This window comes from Pan paniscus, chromosome 11 (assembly GCF_029289425.2).
Source record: "Pan paniscus chromosome 11, NHGRI_mPanPan1-v2.0_pri, whole genome shotgun sequence".
NCBI classification, from domain to species: Eukaryota; Metazoa; Chordata; class Mammalia; order Primates; family Hominidae; genus Pan; species Pan paniscus.
The window spans coordinates 16160230-16185879 of NC_073260.2; the positions used below are offsets into that span (position 1 = coordinate 16160230).

Here is a 25650-nt window from a genome sequence, read left to right on the forward strand (position 1 = left end):
GAGAGGCAGTGAGGTGTCTTTTTCTAATTTTTTCTTGCCCATATTTAATATTGTAGATGTGCGGTGGTTCTTTCATAATGAAATAAAGCCTGTTTATTTTTACATAGCTTGTTTTAGGTGGCTTATATTAGTATTAACAAAATTGAAGGTTTCCTAGTCAGTTACTGTTTTGAGAGTAAATTTACTGGATTCCATAACAAACTGTTTGCAAAACATTACTTGGGATTTTTAAAGAAAGTATTTTTATATTCTCTCTATTGCATTTCAGGAAAAAAATCCCTAAATATTTAAGTTTCATAGTTTGAATATAGATAGCATAGTTGTTTGTTGGTTTTGAGATTTTTATTTTTATTTTTGAGATGGAGTCTCACTCTGTCGCTCAGGCTGGAGTGCAGTTGCACAATCTCAGCTCACTGCAAGCTTCGCCTCCTGGGTTCACGCCATTCTCCTGCCTCAGCCTCCCGAGTAGCTGGGACTACAGGCGCCCACCACCATGCCTGGCCAATTTTTTGTATTTTTTAGTGGAGACGAGGTTTCACCGTGTTAGCCAGGATGGTCTCGATCTTCTGACCTTGTGATCCGCCTGCCTCAGGCTCCCAGACTGCTGGGATTAACAGACGTGAGCCACCGCACCTGGCCTAGTCTTGAGATTTACCCAAAAACTTTGAAAATAAGTTTTTGGGAATTTATTCATAATTGCCAAAATTTGGAATCAATCAAGATGTCCTTCAGTAGTTGAATGGATAAATTGTGGTATATCCATACAACAGAATATTATTCAGCAATAAAAAGAAATGAGCTATCAATCCATGAAAAGATGGAGAAACCTTAAATGCATATTGCTAAGTGAAAGAAGCTAGTCTCAAAAGGCTACATATGATATATTATTCCAACTATATGACATTTTTGAAAAGGCAAAATTATAGACTGAAAAAACTTAGTGGTTACCAAGGGCTTGGGGGTGGGGAAGGTGGGAAGGTCAAATAGGTGGAGCATAGGGGATTTTCAGGGGTGTTAAACTAAAACTATTTTGTATGATACTGTAATGGTGAATGCATGTCATTTGTAAAAATCCATAGAATGTACAATGCAAAGAGTGAACCCTAATGTAAACTATGAACTTTAGTTAATAATAATGTATCAACATTGGTTTATCAGTGGTAACAAATGTACCACACTAAGGTAATATGTCAAGAATAGAAGAAACTATGTGTGGTGGGTGGTGGGTGGTGGGTGGTGGGGAGAAGAGGTATATGGGAGTTCTTTCCACTTTCCACTCAACTTTTCTATGAACCTAAAGCTGCTCTAGAAAATAATGTCCATTAATTGAAAAAAGTCCTCAATTAAAAAGTGACACACATTCCTTTATATATAATGCCACCTTCTGCGTAAGCTGTTCTAAGGAGTGCATAGTTCATATTTTTCTAGGCTTAGTTTTTCAGAGAAATTTACATACATCTGATGTATAAACAAAATGTTTCTATTTGACATTAGGAAATTTGAGGTGTGTTTTTTTCCCGAAACCATTTATTGGGTGTATACTATTTGTAAGATATTATTAGGTATTTTTATATAACCTGTCCATTTAGTTTGGAGTAGATACTAGTCAGCCCATTTCATGGGTGAGAAAACTCTGGCTCAGATAAGGGAAGTGACAAAGCTGGTACTTGACTCCAAAGCCTGTGTGTTCTATGGTCACATAGACTTTTTTTTTTTTTTTTTAAATAGCTGAAGTTTGTCCTCTATAGGAAATGTAAGTCCTTTAGAGCCAAAACAGTATTAAAGAGGATTGTCTAGATATGAATCTTGGCTCTGCTGTTTACTTTATGGTCTTATTTAGGTTGTGTTATCTGTTTATGCTTTAGTTTCCTTATGTGTTAATTGGAGACAGTAATTGAGATTGTTGGGAGGCTTGAGTTAATATATGAAAAGTCTTAGGAACAGTGAGTACAAAGTCTGAGCTACATACATGTTATCTACTAATTAGTAGTGGAATTATTTCTCATTTTATTAAGAAAGGAAACAGAGACCCAAGGAAATTAAGTGACTCTTTGAGTCACATAACTTCTAAGGTCATATAGCTATTAACTAGCAAAGTTAGTTTTTAAAAAAATTTTAAGACCAGAATTTTATCCATTAGGTTGACCTTTTTTTTTAAAAAAAAAAAAAAACACAAAAACTCTTAAAAGCTATTGTAGTTTCTCCATTTCAGTTTAGAGTAAACCAGACATATTATACATTTGGCTTTTTTCTCAATCAGATTGATAAATATTGGGGAAAAAGCATTGGTCTGTAATTTAGGTTTCAGACCATGTCTTGTCCCTTGTTTGCTGATTCTGTTTCATTTTTAAAATGAGGGTAGAGTTGGTCAGATGATTTTTAAGTTTGTTTTATAGCACCAATAGAACATACAGTGAATATACAGTGAATAGAGATACAGTTTTTTTTTTCATGAGTTATTGCACTATGCTATCATACTCTGAAGTTCCCAGAGGTTCTTGATGGTAGGGTAGTTACCCCCCATGCTAAATGACTGTGGAGTGCTGTACTTTTCATATTGGTGATCCATGATTTTTCCACTACATCTGAAGCTATTTCATAGCATTGTTCTTCCTTTTCTGCCTTCAATCTATTCAATTATTTTGAGACCAGGGTCTTGCTCTGTTGCTCAGGCTGGAGGGCAGTGGCGTGTTCATGGCTCACTGCAGCCCCACCCTACTGGGCTCAAGTGATCATTCCACCTCAGCCTCCTGAGCAGCTGGGAATACAGGCATGTGCCACTATGCCCACCTAATTTGTTGTTAATTTTTTTGGTAGAGATGGGGTCTCACTGTGTTGCCCAGGCTGGTCTTAAACTCCTAGGCTCAAGTGATCCTCCTGGCCTCAGCCTTCCAAAGTGCTGGGATTACAGGCGCGAGCCACCATGCCTGGCTGGCTCCACATTTTTTTTTTTTGAGACGGAGTCTTGCTTTTTCGCCCAGGCTGGAGTGTAGTGGCGTGATCTTGGCTGACTGCAAGCTCTGCCTCCCGGGTTCACGCCATTCTCCTGCCTCAGCCTCCCGAGTAGCTGGGACTACAGGCACCCGCCACCATGCCCGGCTAATTTTTTTGCATTTTTAGTTTTTGTATTGTTAATTTGTATTGTTAGTTTCACCATGTTAGCCAGGATGGTCTAGAACTGGCTTCACTAATATAAAGAAAGCTTGTGTACTTTGTTTCACTTGTTGACTGAACACATAGCAATCGTTTTTGGCTGCTGGATTCACAGCTAAATAGTGACTAGCCGAATCCCTTAGAATGGAGTAGGGTTGGGAATGGGAGATGCTGAAGACTTTGGTTATATAGTAAGGTATTTATAGGAAAGGTAAAATTTTAGTATTGTATTTAGTATTATGTTATTTAGATGGAGCATTTTTGAGATATCTCTTACTGTGGGATCATATTTTGATCCCTGTTTTTTGGTTGTCCAAAAGGATCCCATGAATTGCAGCACTTATGCATTCCTTCCTTAATGCGATATGAGTAATAATAAAGTAAGTCCCATTTATTAGAATCTCTTCTGTTAAACAGTATCATTTTTTAAAAGAGATAGGGTACCGCTCTGTTGCCCAGTCTGGTCTCGAACTTCTGGCTTCAAGCAATCCTCCCGTCTTGGCCTCCCAAAGCATTGGGATTACAGGCATGAGTCACCTCACTTGGCCTAACTGATAATATTAAGAAACTGTTACTGACAATAGGGTGTTTCCTTATTAAAGGAAAGATATTTAAATGAAGAGAAAGTTATTTTCTTTGTGAGTTTATACGATATATGGTATGTAAATTATGTCCTCTTATAGCCACATAGTTAAAGCATGTGCTGTATTTTGATGTTCTGTTTTTTTTTTTTTAATTTTTTTCTCCTTTTCTTGTAGCTAGGTTTATAATATAAGTGTTTCATCAGTGCTCAGAAAAGTTTACTTTTACTATGTCTGGAATAAAATCTCATAAAGGTGGAACAAAATAGGTAACAATGATTAGGACTCTGGATAGAAATAATACTGTGGAAATCTGGTGAGGGACATCCAGGGGTAATGAAGTCAGGATCCAGTGAATATTCAGGAGTCTGGCATAGCAGTGCATACAGGCCCAGGGACAAACAGGGCCTTTTGGGAGTTAGGAAGTAGAGCCAAAAAAGCATTCTGAATTTTAGGCTGAAAAAAATTAAAGAACAAACATTGTGCCAACATGTACTCTTTAATGGCAGTATCCAATGTAAAAGCATCATGGAATAATCATTGGTATTGTTGTATTTTCAGGTGTCTTTACTGAATTTTCAGATGGGTCTGAGTAATGCCAATTTCTGATTGAAAATCTAATGGTTAACTGCAACTTGTTGCCATCAGTGGTAGTATTACTCTTTCAGGTGGTGCTTCTTGACTGAATCTCTTTGCAAATGTATTTATCTCATGGAGTGCTAGTCAGCCAGCTGCCACATTGTAGCTACAGGAGGCTTACTTTTCTGGCCATATCACCTAGGCTCCTGGGCCCAGGCCTTCAAAAGATGTGTTAGCTTTTTGTTTGAACTGAGGGAATTTTCCTCTATTGAGTTTATTTCTTTTTAATCAGGAACATGTTTATGGGTTGCACACTCATATTGGAAGCTAATAGTAAATAAGCATTTTTGAAGTTGTTTTCCTCTTCTCTTGCAGGTGTGTTCCAGAGAACAAGCCTTCAGACATATTTGCTATATTGACGCTGAGCTGTCAGGGGACTCAGGCTTATGAGGAGGTATTGTTACACAAAACAGTGTCTAGTGAAGACGACAAGAAAGAGGGGAAAGGATCGGAAAAAGAAGCTAAAATACTATAGAAAACCATGGTAGGTTATTGTGGATATTTTCATAATTTAGTTACAAAAGACTCCAGTAATTTAAAATTAGAAATGTTAACAGTGAGGGCAAATGAAAAACAGTGGTGTTAATTTTTGGCTTTAGTGTGTCATATAAAGATGGCACTCTGCTATTCAAAGCGAATGAATTCAGATTTACTACAAGCTATGTAAACCACAAGGTAGGGCCTCATGAGCCTGTAGGCCATGAATTATTAAAACAAAGGAGGAAATGCTCATAAATAATATTTTCTAATAAAACTGGCATTAGCAAACTGATACAAATAGCTAGGTTTTAAACTTTAAGTTCAGTTTTTTTTCTTGTGGAAATTAAAAATTCTGAACCAGTCCTTTAATTAGTGATATGAATGATGTAGAAGTTTATAATATGTGTGAATGTTTAACTGAAAAAGCCACCTCTTTTTCATACTTTTAAAATAATAGGGTCAAGTGCTGAGTATAGTAGGGGCACTGAATTGAGAATCAAAGAAACCTTGCTTTTTGGGAAGAGTTCAGACTTAAATTGAATTTGTGATGTTAGATGAGCTCATAGTCTCTGGTGCCTAGGCTTTTAATTGGTAAAATGTGCTGATTTTTTTTCCCTTAGTATTATGAGTTCTGGAGGGTGTTATATGAATTTTTTTTCTCCTAAGTATAAGCGAGAAAAGGTTTCTTTTCTTTTTTTTTAAAGACGGAGTCTCACCCTGTCGCCCGGGCTGGAATGCAATGGCGCAATCTCGGCTCACTGCAACCTCCGTCTCCCAGGTTCAAGCAATTCTCCCTGCCTTAGCCTCCCGAGTAGCTGGGATTATAGGTGCCCGCCACCATACCCAGCTAATTTTTTGTATTTTTAGTAGAGACGGGGTTTCGCCATGTTGGCCAGGTTGGTCTCAAACTGACCTCAGGTGATCCACCCACCTCAGCCTCCCAAAGTGCTGGGATTACAAGCATCAGCCACCGTGCCTGGCCAAGATTTTAAAAACACATTACCAGTGAGAGAAAAAGTAGAAAATATTAATCACCAGTATGATTATTTGGAATATGTTGTTTAGCCGGTCTGTTGGTGTTGATTTTTTTTTTTTTTTTTTTTTTTTTGAGACAGGATCTTGCTCTGTCCTGCAGGCTGGAGTGCAGTGACATGATCATAGCTCACTGCAAACTCCAACTCCTTGGGCTCAAAGGATCTTCCTGCCTCAAGCCTCCCAAGTAGCTTGGCCTTATAGGCGCATGCCACCACATCTGGCAAATTTTTAAATTTTTTGTAGAGACAGGGTTTTGCTTTGTTGCCCAGGCTGGTCTGGAACGCCTTGGCTCAAGGAACCCTGCTGCTGCCTTAGCCTTCCAAAGTGCTGGGATTATAGGCGTGAGGCACCGTGCCCAGCCTGGTGGTGTTTCTTTAAATGTTACTTGCTTTTAAAAATATTTGTGCCAAGGATTATAACTTAATCAGCTGACTCCTTAGAGAAGAAATTCTGATATTTTAGATCTAGATTGTGGCAACAAATGTTAACTTGGGATTTTCCCTGTCATTTTAGTTATGTGGTGAAATGTGAAAAAACCACACTGATTCTTTTATATCTTACCATGTGAATTATTTACCTCTCATTCTGCTCATTTCTTATAGTCTTGATATTCTTACAACTAAAAGAAATGCTTTATTATTTTTCAGAGTGGATGAAGATGTCTTCCTTAGTTTATTCTTTTTAAATTCAGCTTAGATTTTCTGGTGTATAAATTTTGTGTTTTTATATAATTTAATTGATGAGTATTTTCTGGTTTCTCTTATTACTTGCTTTTTAGATCTCAGATTGCAATGAGAATTTTCTCTTTCTGCATGGTTCTTCTGATTTAATTTTTTGTCTTTTTTTTTTAAAGAAACGGAGTCTCACTCTGTTGCCCAGGCTGGAGTGCAATGGCACAATCTCAGGTCACTGCAACCTCTGTGTCCCGGGTTCAAGTGATTCTCCTGCCTCAGCCTCCTGAGTAGCTGGGACTGTAGGGGTGTACCACCATACCTGGCTAATTTTTGTGTTTTTAGTAGAGATAGGGTTTCACCATGTTGGCCAGGCTGGTCTCGAACTCCTGACCTCTGATGATCCACCCTCCTCGTGAGCCAAAGTGTTGGGATTACAGGCGTGAGCCACTGTGCCCAGTCTGATTTATTTTTTTAATACTTAAAGAAAATCTGTTTAGAGCTTATTTGAGTAAATAAGATTTCTCTGCATTTCTTCAATTTTTCCTGTTACTGTTTCTTTTTTTTTTTTTTTTTTTTTTTTTGAGACGAAGTTTTGCTCTTGTTGCTGAGGCTGGAGTGCAATGGTGTGATCTCAGCTCACTGCAACCTCCGCCTCCTGGGTTCAAGCAATTCTCCTGCCTCAGCCTCCCAAGTAGCTGGGATTACAGGCATGCACCAACCACCATGCCTGGCTAAATTTATATTTTTAGTAGAGACGAGGTTTCTTCATGTTGGTCAGACTGGTCTCGAACTGCCGACCTCAGGTGATCCGCCTGCCTTGGCCTCCCAAAGTGCTGGGGTTACAGGCATGAGCCACCGTGCATGGCCTGTCACTGTTGTTTCATGGTGCTTATCCTGTCACATCCAGTGGAATGTTAGATGTAACATTTTTAGATTTAACATTGGCAGTCTTTATTATTTGTGTGATAAATGACAAATGTTTATGTAATGTAGCAATACGCGGTTTTGCTCAGGTGTGGCCGGTGTGCAGGACTAGGTAATTTAGCAAGTACATGAGCCTAGCTAACAGCCTAGCGTTTCCAACTCTATGGCTCTTTTGTTCTCTAGTACTTACTTTGGGATAGATGAATATGTCTCACTAAGTGTTTAAAAAATTTGTTTCTTTGTGGCAAACTGCACCAGTTGGAAAACTGGTTGTGGATGTTGAGCAAGAAAGACATCTAGACAGATGATTTTTATTGAGAAAAAGAAAAGCTTTGTAATCTATTTTAGCTCTGTTTTTATATAATGATAGAGGTTTTCAAATGATTACCTTTTCAACCAAAGTTTTCTTTGCTTTATAGAGGACAGTGACACTATAGTGTTAATTTACTGTTATCCAAAAATAATGTGATTTTTAAACATAGATATTCAAACAAGAACAAAAAGGCAAGACTGTTCATAAAAAATTGAGAATGTTTTAGTTTGCGATGGACTTCAAAACAAAATATTTACCATGTACTAACATATAATTTCATGTAAGTAAAGACAGTATAACCAGCTTTTAAATGGAATATTTTAGGCTTTATGGAAAACTCACTAAGTTATCCTTGTTCATTTTGCTGTGTATTGGTATAAGTGTCTTCGTGATATTTGTAAATTTGGAAAAATTTAAAGGTTTTTGGATGTGTGACTCATGAGTGTATAGAATCTACTCTGTTAAATTTTCATGAGATTCATTTATTTTCTGGGTTCTGGTCTGTTCCACTGATCTGATATTTCATTTTAGTTAGTGGTACCACCCTTCGATCTTTGTAGAGTATTTCTTGATACCCTTATTTATGTTTTTCCCCAAATGAGCTTTAAAATGATTTTTGTTGAGATTTAAGTAAATCAGTCCTGAGGAGATTTTGATTGAGAATATATTTGTAAATTAGCTTGTCATTTTGCAGTATGTATTTTTCCCACTCTGCATTTGGAATGTCTCCCACTAGGCTATTTAAAAAATTAAAGGCCTTGCACCAAAGTTTTGAATGTCAAATAGTGGACACTATTTTAATGTTTTTATAGTTTTCTTATAGTGTTCACAGATAACTTTTTATTTCATATTATTCTATATTATGAAATCCTAAATTCTAAAATTTAAATAGAGACCTGGGTCTTACTCTGTTGCCCAGGTTGGAGTGCAGTGACATAGTGGTAGCTCACTTAACCTCGAACTCCTGGGCTCTAAGGATCCTCCTGCCTCAGCCTCCTGAGTGGCTAGGACTATAGGCGCCCGCTACCATGTCCGGCTAATTTTTTTTATGTTTTGGAGAGATTGGATCTTGCTACATTACCCAGGCTCGTCTCCAACTTCTGGCCTTCAAGCGATCCTCCCACCTCAGCCTCCCAAAGTGCTGGGAATTATAGGCATGAGCCACCATGCCCAGCCCTGAAATCTCAATTTTCTAAGGTTAGAAGTCTTTGGCAGTTTGGAAAGGTTAGAAGTCTTTGGCAGTTTATGAGTCACTCACCATCCTGCATTTATGGGACTCTCTTGAAGCTAAGAAGTATCTAATTCTTGCAGATGATGTGTGATGTGGATGACATTTGTTGAAGTAGTATTCAGAATGTGTAGGTTCAGCTAAAAGATAACTTTATTCATTTATTTATTTATTTAGAGACAGAGTTCACTCTGTTGCCCAGGCTGGAATGCAGTGGCGTGATCTTGGCTCACTGCAACCTCTGCCTCCTCAGTAGCTGGGACTATAGGTGCATGCCACGACACCCAGCTAATTTTTTTATTTTTAGTAGAGACGGGGTTTTACCATGTCGGCCAGGCTGGCCTCAAACTCCTGACCTCAAGTGATCTGCCCACCTCGGTCTCCCAAAGTGCTGGGATTACAGGCATGTGCCCCCGTGCCTGGCCAGGATAACATTATTTATAAATAATGCCAAGAGTGACTGAAGTGCACCTTACCAAAACATGAATGGAAGAGCTCTTGTTTTCTGGTGAGGAGTTCAGTAGAATGGGATTTTACTTCCCACTCTGGAGCAGTTTTTTCTTGTTTCAGTATTAACTGTTTCACAGTAGACAGTCAGTGCTATGGGTTGGCTAGAGATATAGTTGTATATCATCTTTTTCAGGTGATGTTTCTTTTTTGAAGTAATTGTTTTCGTTCTCCTTCTAACAGAGATCTATTCGATCTTTTGCTAATGATGATCGCCATGTTATGGTGAAACATTCAACAATCTATCCATCTCCGGAGGAACTTGAAGCTGTTCAGAATATGGTATCTACTGTTGAATGTGCTCTTAAACATGTCTCAGATTGGTTGGATGAAACAAATAAAGGCACAAAAACAGAGGGTGAGACAGAAGTGAAGAAAGATGAGGCCGGAGAAAACTATTCCAAGTGAGTGTGGACTGACCTCTGGGACGCTGTGCTAGAGTGCACAGCAAAGCTCTAAGGTCTGCTGGATTGAGTGTGTGTTAACGCTGTTTTTTGGATTTTGTCTTATGCATATGTGAGACTATAACCAAGGAAGTAAATGTTACATGGAGATTTTCTGAGTTAAATTTGAAAGGAAAGCAAGTAAAGAATAAAGATTAGAGCCAGAGAAAGAAAATGGACCTGTTTAGGATCCCTTTTGAGAGAACACCAAGTCCTTTAAAATCATTATGTTTCAAAGTTATGATCTTTTTCCTGTGTTGATTCAGCCTCCTAAATTTTCAAATAAATAGTAGTGTTTTTGATCTCTGGGGAGATCATAAAATACCATTTGTGTAAGGCATTTAAAAATCCTTGTGTAGAAGAAAGAGTGTAGGAAAATGTATTTTAAAGGTATTTTTGACTGTATCTACCTCACTGATTCCCAGGAATTTAGCAGTGTCTTGCATATCATAACTGCTCTTTGTATATTTGTGGATTGGATAAAGATCTAATGGGACCCACACCCCTCAACAATTATAGTAGCATATTCTAAGTGTGACAATAATAGATTAGTGAAACTGATATGGTACCTGGAGTTAGATCATTAATCTTTTTATGCCAGGATAAGCTTAAAGTTACTGTTTTGAGCAGTTGTCACAATGATTGGAATAAGTGTCTAACTTTGAAAGATGGAGCTCATTTGACTATACTCTATGAATAAAAACATTGCTTTGGCTATAATTTGTAAGTGAAAGAGGTTACAGAATTTTTGCAGCTTTTAACTTTAAATCAGTGTGATAAGTAAATAATAATAGGAAAGTATTGATAAATGGATTTTCTTCACTGAAAGATAGTATAACTTTTTTATCTTCAGATCAAAGATAATCAGTGTGTCAGTTTTATTGCTGAAGAGCACAATTTTTTTTAACTATTTACAGGCAGTTTATACATTGTGTCTGGTCATGGTCTTGTCACTTTGAAGGTTCTTGGAAATGTGTAATTTTTCTCATATATGATGTCTGTACAAATGTTACTGTTAGATTTGGAGTTCGTGTTCATTAGTAATGTTATCTAATTATTTAGTTCTATATGTATCTCAGCTCCTGTGCAAGTTAAATAGTCATGTATTCCAGATTTAAATTGCACTTTGCTACATGTTTATGTCATGTTAAAATTTTTTTTATTGTGGTAAAATATATAACATAAGATTTGCTATTTTTACTAATTGTAAGTATATATTTCAGTGAAGTTTATGTCTTTTTAATACATTTTCTAATTTTGTTTCTTCTCAAGCCTGGCATATTTTGGAAAGCACTCTTATAGACTTGCTTAACTGGATGAGGTCTGTGATTTAAAGACTTGTACAGGATAATATGCTCCATACTTTTATTTGAAGTTTTATTTTTATTTTTATTTTTTTAGAGATAGGGTGCTCTGTTGCCCAGGCTGGAGCGTAGTAGTGTGATCATAGCTTATTGTAGCCTTGAACTCCTGGGCTCAAGTGATCCTCCTACATCAGCCTCTTGAATAGCTAGGACTATAAGTGTGTGCCATCATGCCTGGCTAATTTAAAAAAAAAGAATTTTGTTTGGAGAGACAGAGTCTTGCTGCATTGCCGAATTTGGTCTCGAATTCCTGACCTCAAGCTATCCTGCCTTGGCCTCCCAAAGTGCTGGGATTACAGACATGAGCCACCATGCCAGGCCTGGATTTTATACTTCTGTGTGTGGATGCTCTTGGTTGTCTATGTACAGTCTTTCCGTTTTGTGGAACAGTCCCTGGGTGAGCCCTTGCCTATGATCCTTCCCATGTGGTGGAACTCAAGGAGTGCAGAATGAGATTCTATTATTATATCAGAGGCTGGCATGTATTCCAAGGACAGAGTTGTGTTCTGGTAATAAACATATATTGTGCGCCTGGTGAGTGTTAACCACTCTGAAGGACACAGAGATGGGTGGGGGGTAGCTTGTATTTATTAAGCAATTAAGCATTTTCCATTGCCAGGCACGGTTAGGCAGCTTTTACCTATGCTGTCTTAATTTAACTTAATGCTTTACCTTTTTAAAAATGGATTCAAAAGTCAAATAACTTATACAAGGTCCTACAATATGTATTATTAGGAATATTAGAATTCTGTTTTTAATTTTAAATTCACATATAGTAAATTCAAATACATTGGGTTGCTTGCTTTACAATAACTGCTATGTTCCAATTTTTAAATTCAAATTCAGAACTGTTTGAATTAGGAATTGATTTTCTGCTCAATCATGCTGTCTTCTACCTGTGGGCTGATAAGACCAAGTATATCATAATTATGGTTTAGAATTTAATAACTGAGCTAATAACAGCTACTGTTTATTGAGTGCCAACTATTGTACCACAGTACTTTTCCTACTATCTTGCAGCAAATCTACCAGTCTCTAATATTATTATCTTCCTTTCTCCACTCCTGTTTTACTTGTGAAATTTCCTGTGCTCCAAACTTGCTTATAAAAAAAAGAGTGACTCAGAATCATTAACAAACTTTAACTTGCTTAAGGCTACTTAGTAAATATGTGTGGTTGAACCAGGACTCATATTCAAGTTTCTCTGACTCCAGATCCAGTTTTCTTAGCATCTATTCTTCAGTTTCCTGTGAATAACATGTGAAAGTACAGAGCAGGGAGAGACGATGATGTGCTGGTTCTGGAAATCTGCAAAAGCTCCATGAAGGAGGTAGCACTTGGAATAGGCTCAGAGGATGGATAGGGGTAGGGTTTTGGCATGTGGTGAAAGTGAAAGAAAAAAATAAATCTCAGCACTGATCTAGGTATGAGAAAGTATAAAACTGTTTAAGGAATAATAACTGTTGTTTATTGAGCTGTTAATATCTGTTGGGCTCTGGCCAAAGTTTGTTACATATATTCTCACTACCACTCTGTGAGAAAGGTATTATTCCTGTTTTACAAATGAGGAAGCAGGCTCAAAAGAAGTCAAGTTATTTGAAATTTGTCCAATGTCACACAGTAAGTAGCAGAGCCAGGATTTGAACCAGGAAGCGATGTCATTTTCTAAATTGCTTTCCAATATGGTAAGTGTCCAAGTGTTCAGTGGGACACCAATGAATTAGTAGGTAGAGTGTTATCCAATCAGCGCCTTTGGAAGATTATTCTGGTTGCTGTATACAGTACTTTGGAGATGACAGAGGTCAGAAAGGCCAGTAAGGAGGAGGTTATTGAGGTGGTCTACGTGAGAGGTAATAAAAGCCTGAAGAAACTGGTTTGCAAGTTTGATGGTGATTATAGAGGGATAATTTATAAACCATTACAATATTAGACTTGGAAGAATGAGAGGACAAGGATACAGAGGAAGAAGAAATCAAAGATGACTGATTCTCTATTGTTAATATCAGACAATTGCCTACACTTGGTCACCTGCTTTAAAATGCTTTTTATTTCTATATTTATACCACCTTTAACATTTTTCATTGATTTAATGTTTATTGAATCTCTGTAAGTGTGCCAGGCACTGAACCCATGGCTGGATTATTTATCTTCCTTTCTAGTTTCCACTGCCACAATTTGTTTCTCTTCCTTCTCCCTTTCCATTTTATTCTCAACTCTGCTGATTCTTGCCCAACTCTGCTGATTCTTTGCTTATAGCTAGAATGACTGTTTCCCATCTAGGTAGATCAAGATTCTGCTGAAGTCAGACTTTCAGTTTGCCTTGCTTGACATCTCTAATTTTGACCTCTCCCTTTTCTGAACTTGGGAAGCAATCATATAATGTAAGGGACCTGAATGTTGTGGTCAAAACAACTTAGGTTTGAATTTAGGCTTTGCCATTTTACTTTCTTGGTGAACTTGAACAATTAACTTTTCTGAGGCTCACATTTCTTGTCTTGCAAATGGAGGCTTGTGGTGAGATTTAAATGAGAATATGTGACACCTGTTTGTGCTCAGATGTTACTTTCTCTTCCCCTTTTAAATAGGGCACTTAAACTGTTACTGCTTTTGTTGCTTAACTACAGAGTAAGCCTCAGGAGCAGGAGAGACTGTAACTTCTGTAAATATGTTTGCCATACTCAAACACTTGCTTATTTGTTGAAAGAAGGTTAAACTTAGTTAATATTTTCATTTGTGATTAAGGGAAATGAACCAATAAGAAACTTTTAGAATTAAAATCAAGGATAGATGAGCACCTTTCTTATGCACCATTTATGACTTGATTTCTTTGAGTGTTTGCTCTTTTAGCTACTCCTGGATTTGGAATGCATATGCTGGCAGTTTATCTTTCCTTCCTTAGCTCTATACTTTTATCACTTTTTTCTGCTTTCCCCATAAGCTGATATAGAAAGGGAGGCACTTTAGAATGATATAGTTGGGAGGAATTTTAGCTCATCTAGCCAATAGTCATTTTACTGTTGTGGATACTGAGTCAGCAGGCACTACGAGTAGAATCCAGGTCTTTTAGATTTCTGTGCTGATGTTCTTTCTCAATATACAGTGGTATTCATGTTCCTCACAAATTGCCTAATTACTACTAACACAGAAGGAAGTTTATTTTTATTTTTTGAGACAGGGTCTCATTCTGTCACCCACGCTGGAGTGCAGTGGTGCAAACATGGTTCAGTGCAGCCTCAACCTTCTGGGCTCAAACAATCCTCTCTCCATTGCTTCTTGAATAGCTGGCACTACAGGTGCATGCCACTACACCTGGCTAATTGTTTTACATTTTTTGTGGCAACAGGGTGTTACTGTGTTGCCCAGGTTGGTCTTGAACTACTGGGCTCAAATGATCCTCCTGCCTTGACCTCCCAAAGTGTTGGGATTACAGGCATGAGCCACTGCACCTGGCCAGAAGGAAATTTAAAAGAACAATTTGAAAAAATATTTAAGAGAATACAGTATTTTTGAGTTTTCTTAAGCAGTATAAATGTAGTAAAGAATTACAAGATCTGTAGTATGAAATACGTTCCCCATTGACTCCTTGAGGGAAGATAGATACTTTATAAGCCTCAAATCTGAGGCTTAATTTTGTGGATACTTGGATGTCTGGATTTACATACTCCCTTATCAGTTCATAAGGGTATTCAGGAAGCCAAGTGATGATTAAGTTATAGTTTGGGAAATAGGTTGTGAAAGTAATCATGCAGACTTTTATTTTTAGGGATCAAGGTGGTCGGACATTGTGTGGTGTAATGAGGATTGGCCTGGTTGCAAAAGGCTTGCTGATTAAAGATGATATGGACTTGGAGCTGGTTTTAATGTGCAAAGACAAACCCACAGAGACCCTGTTAAATACAGTCAAAGATAATCTTCCTATTCAGATTCAGGTGAGTACAGTTTAACTGCACCTCTAGGCGAATTTGTAAAAAGGTGAAATAGGTAGTGACTTTGAAAAAATTATTAACCAGAATTGCTAATAGCTAATAGGATAGACACAGACAAAATGAGTACTGCTACTCTGGGTCAATGACTAATTCATCACAGTTAAAGCAAACTTCTGGTGATTTGTACTCAGGATATATTTACCAAATTAAGATGGCCATTAAGGTACCATCTTAAACTTTTCCGTTGTATCTTGCTGAGAATCGTCATTTTTTCCAGGCCAGGTCTCACCATTATAAAGTTCTTGGAAGGGTTGGTATACTGCAGAAAATAATTAGAAGATTGAAAACAGCCTAGATACTTTCTAGAGACTAAGAGACTTTCTTATCAACGAGAGACTTTCATAGATAGTAATTTTTAAAACTGAAGACTCAGTTAATTTGCCACCTCTTTGTTCTGTTAATGGAAATTACTGTTTATTTCTTGTCTCCAAACCTTTTTTACACTGGGATGCATTTAGAAAAATATGATGTTGGCATGTTCCCTGGAGGATGCTGCTGAAGGCTGAAGGCTCCTCAGGGATGAAGGTAACCATTCTGGGGTTCTGGTCATTCTAGGACCTGCCCTGCCAGCCTACCCCAAGGACTCATTGCATCACTGATTGGGAGTCTGTGATCATCTTCAGTTTCAGATGCATATTGTCTGTGGTCCAATTAAATTATAGCTTTTGATAATTTTATATTAGTTTGTCTTCATATCAATGCCACAGAAATAGATGTTGGCCTCTAAGTCCAAACTTGTGAATTGTTGAATGCTCCCCACCACCACTCACTTTTTAAAATTTAGTTTCTTTTATTTGTATGTCTTTTAAAAGGGGTCTTTTTTTCAAGATGTATGAATTCTAAGTTTGTTTTTATTAGCTTTGTTACTAGATCATTTTCTTTCATATTCACTAGCTGACCCTCAAAACCATCTCTGATTTTTTAATACCATTCTTGACACTCAGATTTATTTTACTGATTGGCACATTCTCCTGTATTAATTTTGGGGGCACTATGTTATCATTTTGTCTTAATATATGGTTTTTAAAGTGACAGAACATACTTGGCTTTTCCACTTTCAATTTTGATGGAGAAATGTTTTCTGGTCTTTTATAGGGTTGAATCTATTTACCTTTCCCTCCCTTTTAAAAAAATCCTTTTGTGATCATTTGGAGGAAGGAGAGTGGAACATAGCTTTATGTATTAAACATGGAATAAAGCTTTACAAAGTAGAAAGCTCATTAATGGGCTTTCTGGCTAACTATACTTGTAGTTTATTAGAATATTAATAAAGTTCCCATTTCAATTTTTATTTTGTTTTAGCATTTAATCTGTATTTCTGCTGTTAGTATAGTAAACATCGTTACTCTTACATCTAGAATTATCAGAATCAGACATACTAGTGGCTTTTTCACCCATCTCACCCCCTTTCTGTTCCTTTCATGAATCTTGTTTCTTATGAGAATGATCATATTCCTCATCCTCAGATGTTGCAGCATTGAAAAGGGGTTGAGAACCAGTGCAATAGTAAATCGGAGTTTTTATTCAGAAAATCTATCACATCTCTCCTGTTTTGAAGACACAGAAGATTGGGCCAAGCTTTAGTTGGCATTGTTAGAGCTTTCTCTGTGCAGATCACAACTTTGTAAACTCCACATTGTTTCTCTCTTGAGTGAGGGTCTTTATTTATGAGCATCGCAGTTTAAAAAGGTTCTTGTCCAGTTAGCAAGTATTCAAGGGGGTTACCCTGGAGGGTGTACAGGGTATACAAACCATCTCAAATTTTAGGAGACTGAAGCTTTTTAGGCTAAAGAAACTAAAAAAGATATAAATACCTTTAGGTCTTCGAAATGCTGTCTGGCAGAAGGTAAAAGAGGTGTGAACTCTGAAGACTAATGGTGGAAATTAGGAGAAGTATCTTTCAATTTAACATAGCTAATAGATTTCTCCAACAATAAATCTATGTTTGGGTAAAGATACATTTTCTTGTAAAATGGGGATGATGATTGTACACTAATCTCAGATTAAAATGTATACATGTACACACATGCCCACATATATACACATGTGTGCAAGTGTATTGTTACTAATAATATTCATGAAATTAAGTGTGACTTTTACAATTAAACCTTTCTCCCCGAGCACCCTCCGCCCCTCCTGCCCTGCCCAGTTTTCATGGTGTTTGTGTGGAAAACCAGTCTCTGATACGATATTATTTCCTTATGGACCAAAAATCTTTTTCCCGAGCACTTAACATAGCAAAACTTTCAGTTATCTAAGTACGTTAGTTAGCTGAGGTTTTACCTTACCTTTTCTCTTCATATTCTTTCCTAGGATGCTTTTAGAACCTCTTTGAGCAAAGGAGGAGGAGGATGACCAAAACCAGAAATCACTTAAAATTACTCTAGCACAAAATGCATATTATGTTTATTATTTTGGGTGTGTCTTATGGTGATCGACATGCATAATTGAAAAATGAAGTTCAATTTATTCTTTGATAGACATCTTTAATGCTCTTTTAGTGACAAAATGAATGTGAGCTGTTTTTTGCAGTTTCTTTATATTCCGGTTCTTTTATCTACGTATGGCCTTTCCCTTCCTTGGCTTCCTCTATTCAAAAGTAGGATAATGAGTTTTCCCTTTCCTACTTTTTTGGGATCGTTTAATGGTAAAATGCTATTTTTACATAAGTGACTTTGAATTCTTTTAATACACACTGATGAGCAGGGACTTGGTAGTGTCCCTATTCAGCCTGGCTACTGTATGTCAGGTAATAGACACTAAATTTCACCACTAAGAAAAAAAGCCCCGTGTAACTTATTTTAAATCATATATTTAATGTATAATAATATATTAAGCATAACTTAATATATAATTCTGATCAGGTGATTATTTTGTGGGAGGCCCCTACCTAAATTGTATGTTTGTTTATATTTGTATGTTAAAAGAAGCAATGTAGGTTTTCTGTAGATGTCAGATGACTTGACCCATAGTGGTAGGTCCCATTGGAAGATCTCTGAGACCTGTTGTCAGAGAAGGGAAGAAGTTATTTGTTTATACTCATTGTTTCCTCCTGGTCAGTGACTGTGCAGAGATACTTTTTCATTCATGCTTATTTGGTGCTCTTTAAAAAGCTCCATAATCCTATATTCATAAGTTTTTGCCAAGTAGGAGTTCCTGTTCAGGCTGCTCTACAAAAAGAGCTATTGTTTTGGAGAGCAGTCCCAGCTATTTCTTATTTTATAATAGTTCTCTGTAATAATTTTAAGAACAATAATTTACCATTTATCACATACTGATGCTATTGGCATTTTACTTTCAAATATTAGAATGGTTTTAAATATTGTTTCATAATTGTATGGATGGTTGACATTGTGGTTGCTTTTTAAAGAATGGAGAAAGAGGGTTTTCTTGTAAGTTGGGAGGAGAGAAAAGTGTTATCCCCAGTAAAGAACTAGTTACAGGCTTTCTTTGCCCTTTGAGCACAGTAATATTAATAGTCAATAACATTTGAGAACTTAGTACAAGCATTGTTTTTTTTTCTTTTGAGGTTTCAGTCTAATTAACTGGGTGATTTTGAAATCTTGGTGACTTTCAGAAACTCACAGAAGAGAAATATCAAGTGGAACAATGTGTAAATGAGGCATCTATTATAATTCGGAATACAAAAGAGCCCACGCTAACTTTGAAGGTGATACTTACCTCACCTCTAATTAGGGACGAATTGGAGAAGAAGGATGGAGGTACACATGTGTATATATATATATATATATGTATATATTTGTTGTTGTTTGTTTTCTTCATATAAAAGCTATGTTAACAATGTTTTATGGATTTAGGAAATAACAGCCTTCATTTGTTTTATGCCACTCTATTTAATAGTATTTTAAATGGCTTTGTTTCTACATAATCAGTATATTTTGCAAAAACGTATGAATTCAAAATATAAAATGTTATTTCAAAAACTTGTGCTTGTCTTGTTGGTTTTAACTCTGCTTTAATTTTTATACCATTTGCTGTTCTGTTTTACTTTGTCTAGTATTGCATTAAGTTATTGGTATCAGCCAACTTATTCTATGTATTTTGGCTTAATGGTCGGATTTCAGGATTAAATGTGGTCCAAAACAGAATTGTTTTCAAATTTACTCATTGCTCCAAAATTACTTGCATCCTGGTTGGGCATGGTCGCTCATGCCTGTAATCCCAGCACTTTGGGAGGCCGAGATGTGTGGATTGCTTGAGGCCAGGAGTTCAAGACCAACCTGGCCAACTTGGCGAAACCCCGTCTCTACTGAAAATACAAAAAAATTAGCCAGGCGTGGTGGTGGGCGCCTGTAATCCCAGCTACTCGGGAGGCTGAGACACGAGAATTGCTTGAACCCAGGAAGCGGAGGTTGCAGTGAGCTGAGATCACAACACTGCACTCCAGCCTGGGTGACAGAGCAAGACTCTGCCAAAAAAAAAAAAAAGAATTATTTGCATCATATTGCTCCTGACTTCTAATAGCTGTATAATCTCAAAAGATTTGTACATGTCTGTGTCTAGATTTGTTTTATAGTGTAAGGGATGTAAATTGGGGGACTGAATTTTTTTAATGGATAATGTTTAGTAAATTTTTTTTTTAGGAGGTTTGTGACCCTGTTAACATTTTGAATATGATTTATGTGAGAATCATGCTTTAAACTAACTTTCTTCTGAAGTTAAGAAGAATTGCTGTCTGGCAGTGTCATCCTCATAAAAGTAGAGAAATGTATTCAGTTATTGGTAGTTTTGAGAAGTTCATGATGGAATTGTGGTGGGCTTCTTTTTCTGATGTTTTTATCCTGTCAAGTTAGCTTGTTTCTGCCTCTCATTCCCTAGAAACTTGCCAGGTGGTGTTTCTCCTGTGTCAAACCTTTGACCAGCTGGCTACTCTGTCATGACAATTTAGAGGCATTGCAGCCTATCTGGGCCAGTGGGGACTCCCTGTTGCTATTTTTCATCACCAGACTTTCAACAAGTCCCATTGCTTACTCCCTTACCTGAAATACCAGTGCCGCAGTAAATATTGGTCAGTTTCTTAGTTTATTTCAACTTGGTGATAAGGGTAGAGAAAAAGGTACCAGTAAAGTTGGAGTTTTAATTTTTGAGAGACATGACTCATAGAATCACTTAAAGTAAAAGTGATAGACTCTTTTTAAAAAAATGCTTTTTGGGATAACTAAAATCATCTATATCATAACTCAACAGATATAAACCAGACACATTTATGAGTCATATTTTCAAATCAAAGGGCATCCAATCTATAATTGAGCTTATGCCTATGCATTAAAATTTTTTTGCTGTATGTAGTATCTATAGCACCTCTGAAGAACCAATCTTAAATGGCTTAATTTTTTTAACAGCTTTACAGTTCACCATTAACTGTAGAACTATAAAATGATTTCTGAAGTGTCAAGATAAATGTTAATTCTGGTAAGATGTGTTCTACTTGACCCTCTAGTATAAAACCAACCATTTCTAAATAGTGTTGTAATTATAGGTATTATTAAAAATTATTTGAGTATAAGGAGATGAGAAAAAGACTGAAGTTGCCAAAGGCTAAGTTAATTACATGTTTGCTTGTATCTGTCAGCATCCCTTTCATTTTTTTTTTTGAAAGTATTAAGGGAACACCAGTCATCTTTATTCCTTGGTTTTGTGTACTTATATGAGATTTTGTCATAGCTTTCAGTGATACCTTTAAACTTAGTCTGTTGCCTTTATAACTTTAACTTCTGTTTAGAGAAGCTGAAAACATTCTTAGTATATTGTACTCTTGCTAGAAACTATTATAGAATAGATTTTGTAATAAAGTAAGAGAGTCATAGTCTCTCTTCAAGGTGTTTGAGTTACTGAAGGATCCAAAGACCTCTATGAGCTGAATCTCATCAGCTGTTATATGGGATCAGGTAAGGTGAAGGAATCAGCTTTGATCTAATGTTTTACACATCTTACTTCCTTTTTTTTTTGAATGGCAGAAAGATTTGCTTTGCTTTTGTCCTTAACATCCCAGCCCTGTTGACTCACTTGATATCTTTTATAATTTGCTCGTTTTTTCTAACCTGGGCTTTGTCAAAGACAATTTTTGATTTTTGTTACTGGTTTGTATATTCCTGGGCAACTTGGAGGATCTGGTCTATAATTACGCACTTCAGACCTGGGCTGTACCATTCTGTTTTCTCACACTAGACAGCTGCTCATCCCCTTGATGCAGTTCTTTTCAGCTGCATGGGATAAAAGCACAAGATTCATTTAGGTCCCAGGAATTTGTGGGGCTGAAAGTTACCCTTTTTTCTCCTAATTTATACTTTTTTTTTTTTCAAAGTTAAAAAAAGATCCATTGTAACTTTTTTCTTGGAGACATTTTCCTGTAGTATCTCAACTTTCCTTCACCCACCCCCACCCAAACAAACTGTTCACAATACATACACACCTCACATCTTTCTTTTTTCTGTCTTAACTTGCCACGTATTTGGGTAAAATCTAAAAAAGGAAAAAAAAAAAAAAAAGAGTGGTTGAGAGCAGACAGAACCAGAGGACTGGGGCGTGAAACTTATTTCCTCAGGATTGTGCAATGGATCTAACTACCTACTCCTTTCAAATCACGATTTACATTTTAAATTGCCATAATACAGAGTGAATCTCTTTGGTATTGTTTACTGTTTCATAGGTAAGTTTCCTCCTATGTTGTCCATTGTCTTTCTGTATTCTAACCCTTTACTTGAAGGCCCTGTAGAATAACCATATCCCCATTACTACCTTTCCTGCTAATGAAGGCATAGAAGCACAGATCTTGGTGTGCAGCAGTCTTTCGTTTGGCTTGTTTTGTTGTTGTTGTTGTTGTTGTTGCTGCTGGAGACAGTCTTGCTTTGTTGCCCAGGCTGGAGTGCAGTGGCATGATCTCAGCTCACTGCAACCTCTGCCTCCTGGGTTCAAGCAATTCTCGTGCCTCAGCCCCCTGAGTAGCTGGGACTACAGGTGCATGCCACCATGACCAGCTAATTTTTTGTATTTTAGTAGAGATGAGGTTTTGCTATGTTGCCCAGGCTGGCCTCGAACTCCTGAGCTCAGGCAATTTGCCCGCCTCGGCCTCCCAAACTGCTAGGTGTGAGCCAGTGCCCCTGGCCTTATTTGACTCTTAACTCCATTAGTTGCTATTGCTGTGTGACCTTGGGTAGGTTTCCTCGTTTTAAATTGTGGATTATAAATACCTTAGAAAGTTGTTTTAAGTGAGAGAATTTATGTAATGTGACTTATACAATAACTGGCACAAAGTAGTTGCTCAGTAAATAGTAGTAGTCAGCTTCTTGAATGCACCTACTCAAACTGCCTTAACAGTGAAAATAATGTGCACATGGTAGGTCAAAAGAAGTCAACCCAAGCACAGTTAAACTCTTAAACACCCAGTGATGTATAGTATTAGAATCAGTATACTGATTTATGCAGTGCTAATAATAAAAACCTGGTATATTGTATAGCTTATAATTCAGGTGTCTTTTTGCCTGTCCTTTATTCTTAGCACCTCTAAGGGTACCTAATACATAGTAGATGATTTTTTAAAAAAGCCCTATAAATCTGTTAAGTGAATTAACATAGTCAGCATATTGTCTGATTAAATAGGACTCTCCAGTGTGTAACAAGTATTAATGGGCATCTCATAGCTCAAGTAATATATATTGAAGATTAATCTCTGTTAAGATATTTTTATAACCTACCATGTGATAAGCACTTCCTCACATATGATTTATTTTAAAAGCCCTCACATGGCCCTATGGGGTAGCTAATTGCCATTTTATAAATGAGGAAAATCTCACATTTTACCCAGCTCTCCTGACTCTACGTCTAGTATGCAGGCCACTTCCCATTATTGTCTAGGATTACTGCATGAGTGGTTAGGCTGATCTGGTCATTCTGAGCTTCACACAGAGTCTCAATTTCTTTTGGTGCTTGTGATTTTAAATTAGAAATATATTTGCTATTGAAGGGGGTGATAAATTATCTGCTTATTTATAATGCAGTTTGAAACCAGGTGGATAAGGAAACTACAGAGACACTTGTGGCTTAGACTAAGAGACACCTCTCTACTCAGTACTGGGGTGGATTTTCAGGGACTGTCAGAGAAGTTGCCTCAGAGTCCCTTCATATTGGTGCCAGTGTGAACTCGCCCTCTTGGCAGAAACTCACTAGCATGTGTCTTGCTAGGGTCAAGGCAGTAGGTTTTACAGTACAGCCATCACAGCTGTGATAATGATGGGCTTTATTTTCCTGCCTTCCCTAGTTTCTGGATCTACTTTATCCAGGGCAAACTTTTTTTTTTTTTTTTTTTTTGAGATGGAGTCTCGCTCTGTCTCCAGGCTGGAGTGCAGTGGTGCGATCTCGGCTCACTGCAATGTCCGCCTCCCAGGTTCAAGCGATTCTCCTGCCTCAGCCTTCTGAATAGCTGGGACTGCAGGCACTGGCCACCACACCCAGCTAATTTTTATGTTTTCAGTAGAGACGGGGTTTCACCATGTTGGCCAGGATGATCTCGATCTCTTGACCTTGTGATCTGCCTGCCTCGGCCTCCCAAAGTGCCGGGATTACAGGTGTGAGCCACCGTGCCCGGTCAATCCAGGGCAAACTTTTAGGCACTGTCTTTCCAGTGGCAGACTGCCACTGAAGAAAAGTCATACCGAGTGACATTAGTCACATAAATTAGGAGAACAGTGCTTTCTCTGTTCTACCTTATTGCTACATTTACCTGTTTATGTTATTATGTGCCTGTGTTTTGCATGGACAGTGGTTTGGGGCATGTCTTCTCTCCAGAAAGCTTCAAGGAATTGAGAGAGAAGGGGCTGCCAGGATATTCTTAGGCTAATTAGAAAATTCTGTCAGCATAGACTTAGTAGCTCAGTTTCATCCTGATTGTCAAGGAGCCCCTCATGATACTGAGCTCAATTATTTTAACTTTGAAGAGCCTAGGTTCCAGACATATAACTCCTGTTTAATGTAATCATGTTTTGTTTTTTTGCCGGCCCCATCTCCAGGCTGGTGTTTTGTTAACAGGGACAGATAGCTAGCTTGCATGTAAGGCATTGAGAGAAACTGACCAACATTTCCTGTGGTATGGTGTGATTCTGGTCACTGATTTAACCTCTAACCAAATGAACATGGTTAGGCATAGTAGACTTTCTAGTGCTTCTGTTGCCAGAATGTTGTATGTACCTTCATGCCCTGATGCTAGGTTACTGAGTAATAGATTTTCTTAAAAGCTGTATTTCTGGCCGGGTGCGGTGGCTCACACCTGTAATTGCAGCACTTTGGGAGGCTGAGGTGGGCAGATCACCTGAGGTCAGGAGTTCAAGACCAGTCTGGCCAACATGGTGAAACCCCATCTCTACTAAAAATAACAAAAATTAGCAGGGCATGGTGGCACGCACCTGTAGTCCCAGCTGTTCGGGAGGCCAAGGCATGGGAATTGCTTGAGCCCAGGAGGCGGAGGTTGCAGTGAGCCGAGATCATGCCACTGCACTCCAGCTGGGCTACAGAGTGAGATTCTGTCTCAAAAAACAAAAAACAAAACAAAAACAAGCAAACAAAAAAATGCTATATTTCTTTGCTTTTGGCATTTTTGTCACCTTCCAACTCCTGCCTCCCATGCTGTTTCTTATCTGTTTCACTGGTCATTCTAGGAGATAATGAAATGGCTCACAGTTTTATTGTTTCTAATTAAGAACTCCAAGATGTGTTATCAGGAAAGTTTTGATCCTCCTCAAAATTTAAACGCCTACATTAAAGTTCAGAAATATTAAAGTTGAGATTCTGCTACCAAGGGTAGCAGTGTTTTCTCAGCAGCAGCTTTGCGATTGCCACATTAAATGAAGTTTTTTCAAAGGAATGAAAACATACATAAAACTGTATATTATTAATTATATAAAGGAAACAGGCAATCTATGCTTATAAATAGCACTGTGCTACCATATGAATTTGTATTGTTTTAATATTAAGAACTTTGAAAAAGATAAAATGAGATGAATTATTATATCTCCTCTACTCTTTTCTACCTCCTGAATATTGAAGCCATTTTGGATCTTTTGCTTTTCTGACTATCAGAGCATGAAGAAACACGGTCATTCTGATGGTGATGGAAAAGGGAACCTGGTGCAAGTCTTCTGTTCAGTGCCTGTCCCTTTCATCTCTTTTTCATAGAATGTGTTGTCTTCAAATGTTGACTGTCTGTAGCAAGCCAGTGTCTCAGTTTTCTAAAATAAGAGTTTGTGGTTACAATCTGACTTTGGGATGAAATAATTTATCAAAATATTTTTGCCATTGTCTCCCATTAAA

The 25650-nt window shown here is 37.5% G+C and overlaps 1 protein-coding gene across 4 annotated transcripts in view; it reads left to right on the plus strand.

Moving 5' to 3' along the window:
* Positions 1 to 25650, plus strand: part of STRBP (spermatid perinuclear RNA binding protein) — a 158540-nt gene that overhangs the window by 79169 nt on the left and 53721 nt on the right. For all 4 annotated transcript variants that reach the window (XM_034929009.2, XM_063594223.1, XR_010109089.1 and 1 more), the window contains 4 exons: positions 4689 to 4857; positions 9718 to 9938; positions 15105 to 15270; positions 18905 to 19049. In XM_034929009.2, coding sequence (XP_034784900.1) covers positions 4855 to 4857; positions 9718 to 9938; positions 15105 to 15270; positions 18905 to 19049 — 535 coding nt within the window. In that variant the 5' untranslated portion in view covers positions 4689 to 4854. Of the gene's footprint in view, positions 1 to 4688; positions 4858 to 9717; positions 9939 to 15104; positions 15271 to 18904; positions 19050 to 25650 lie in introns of those variants that run through there.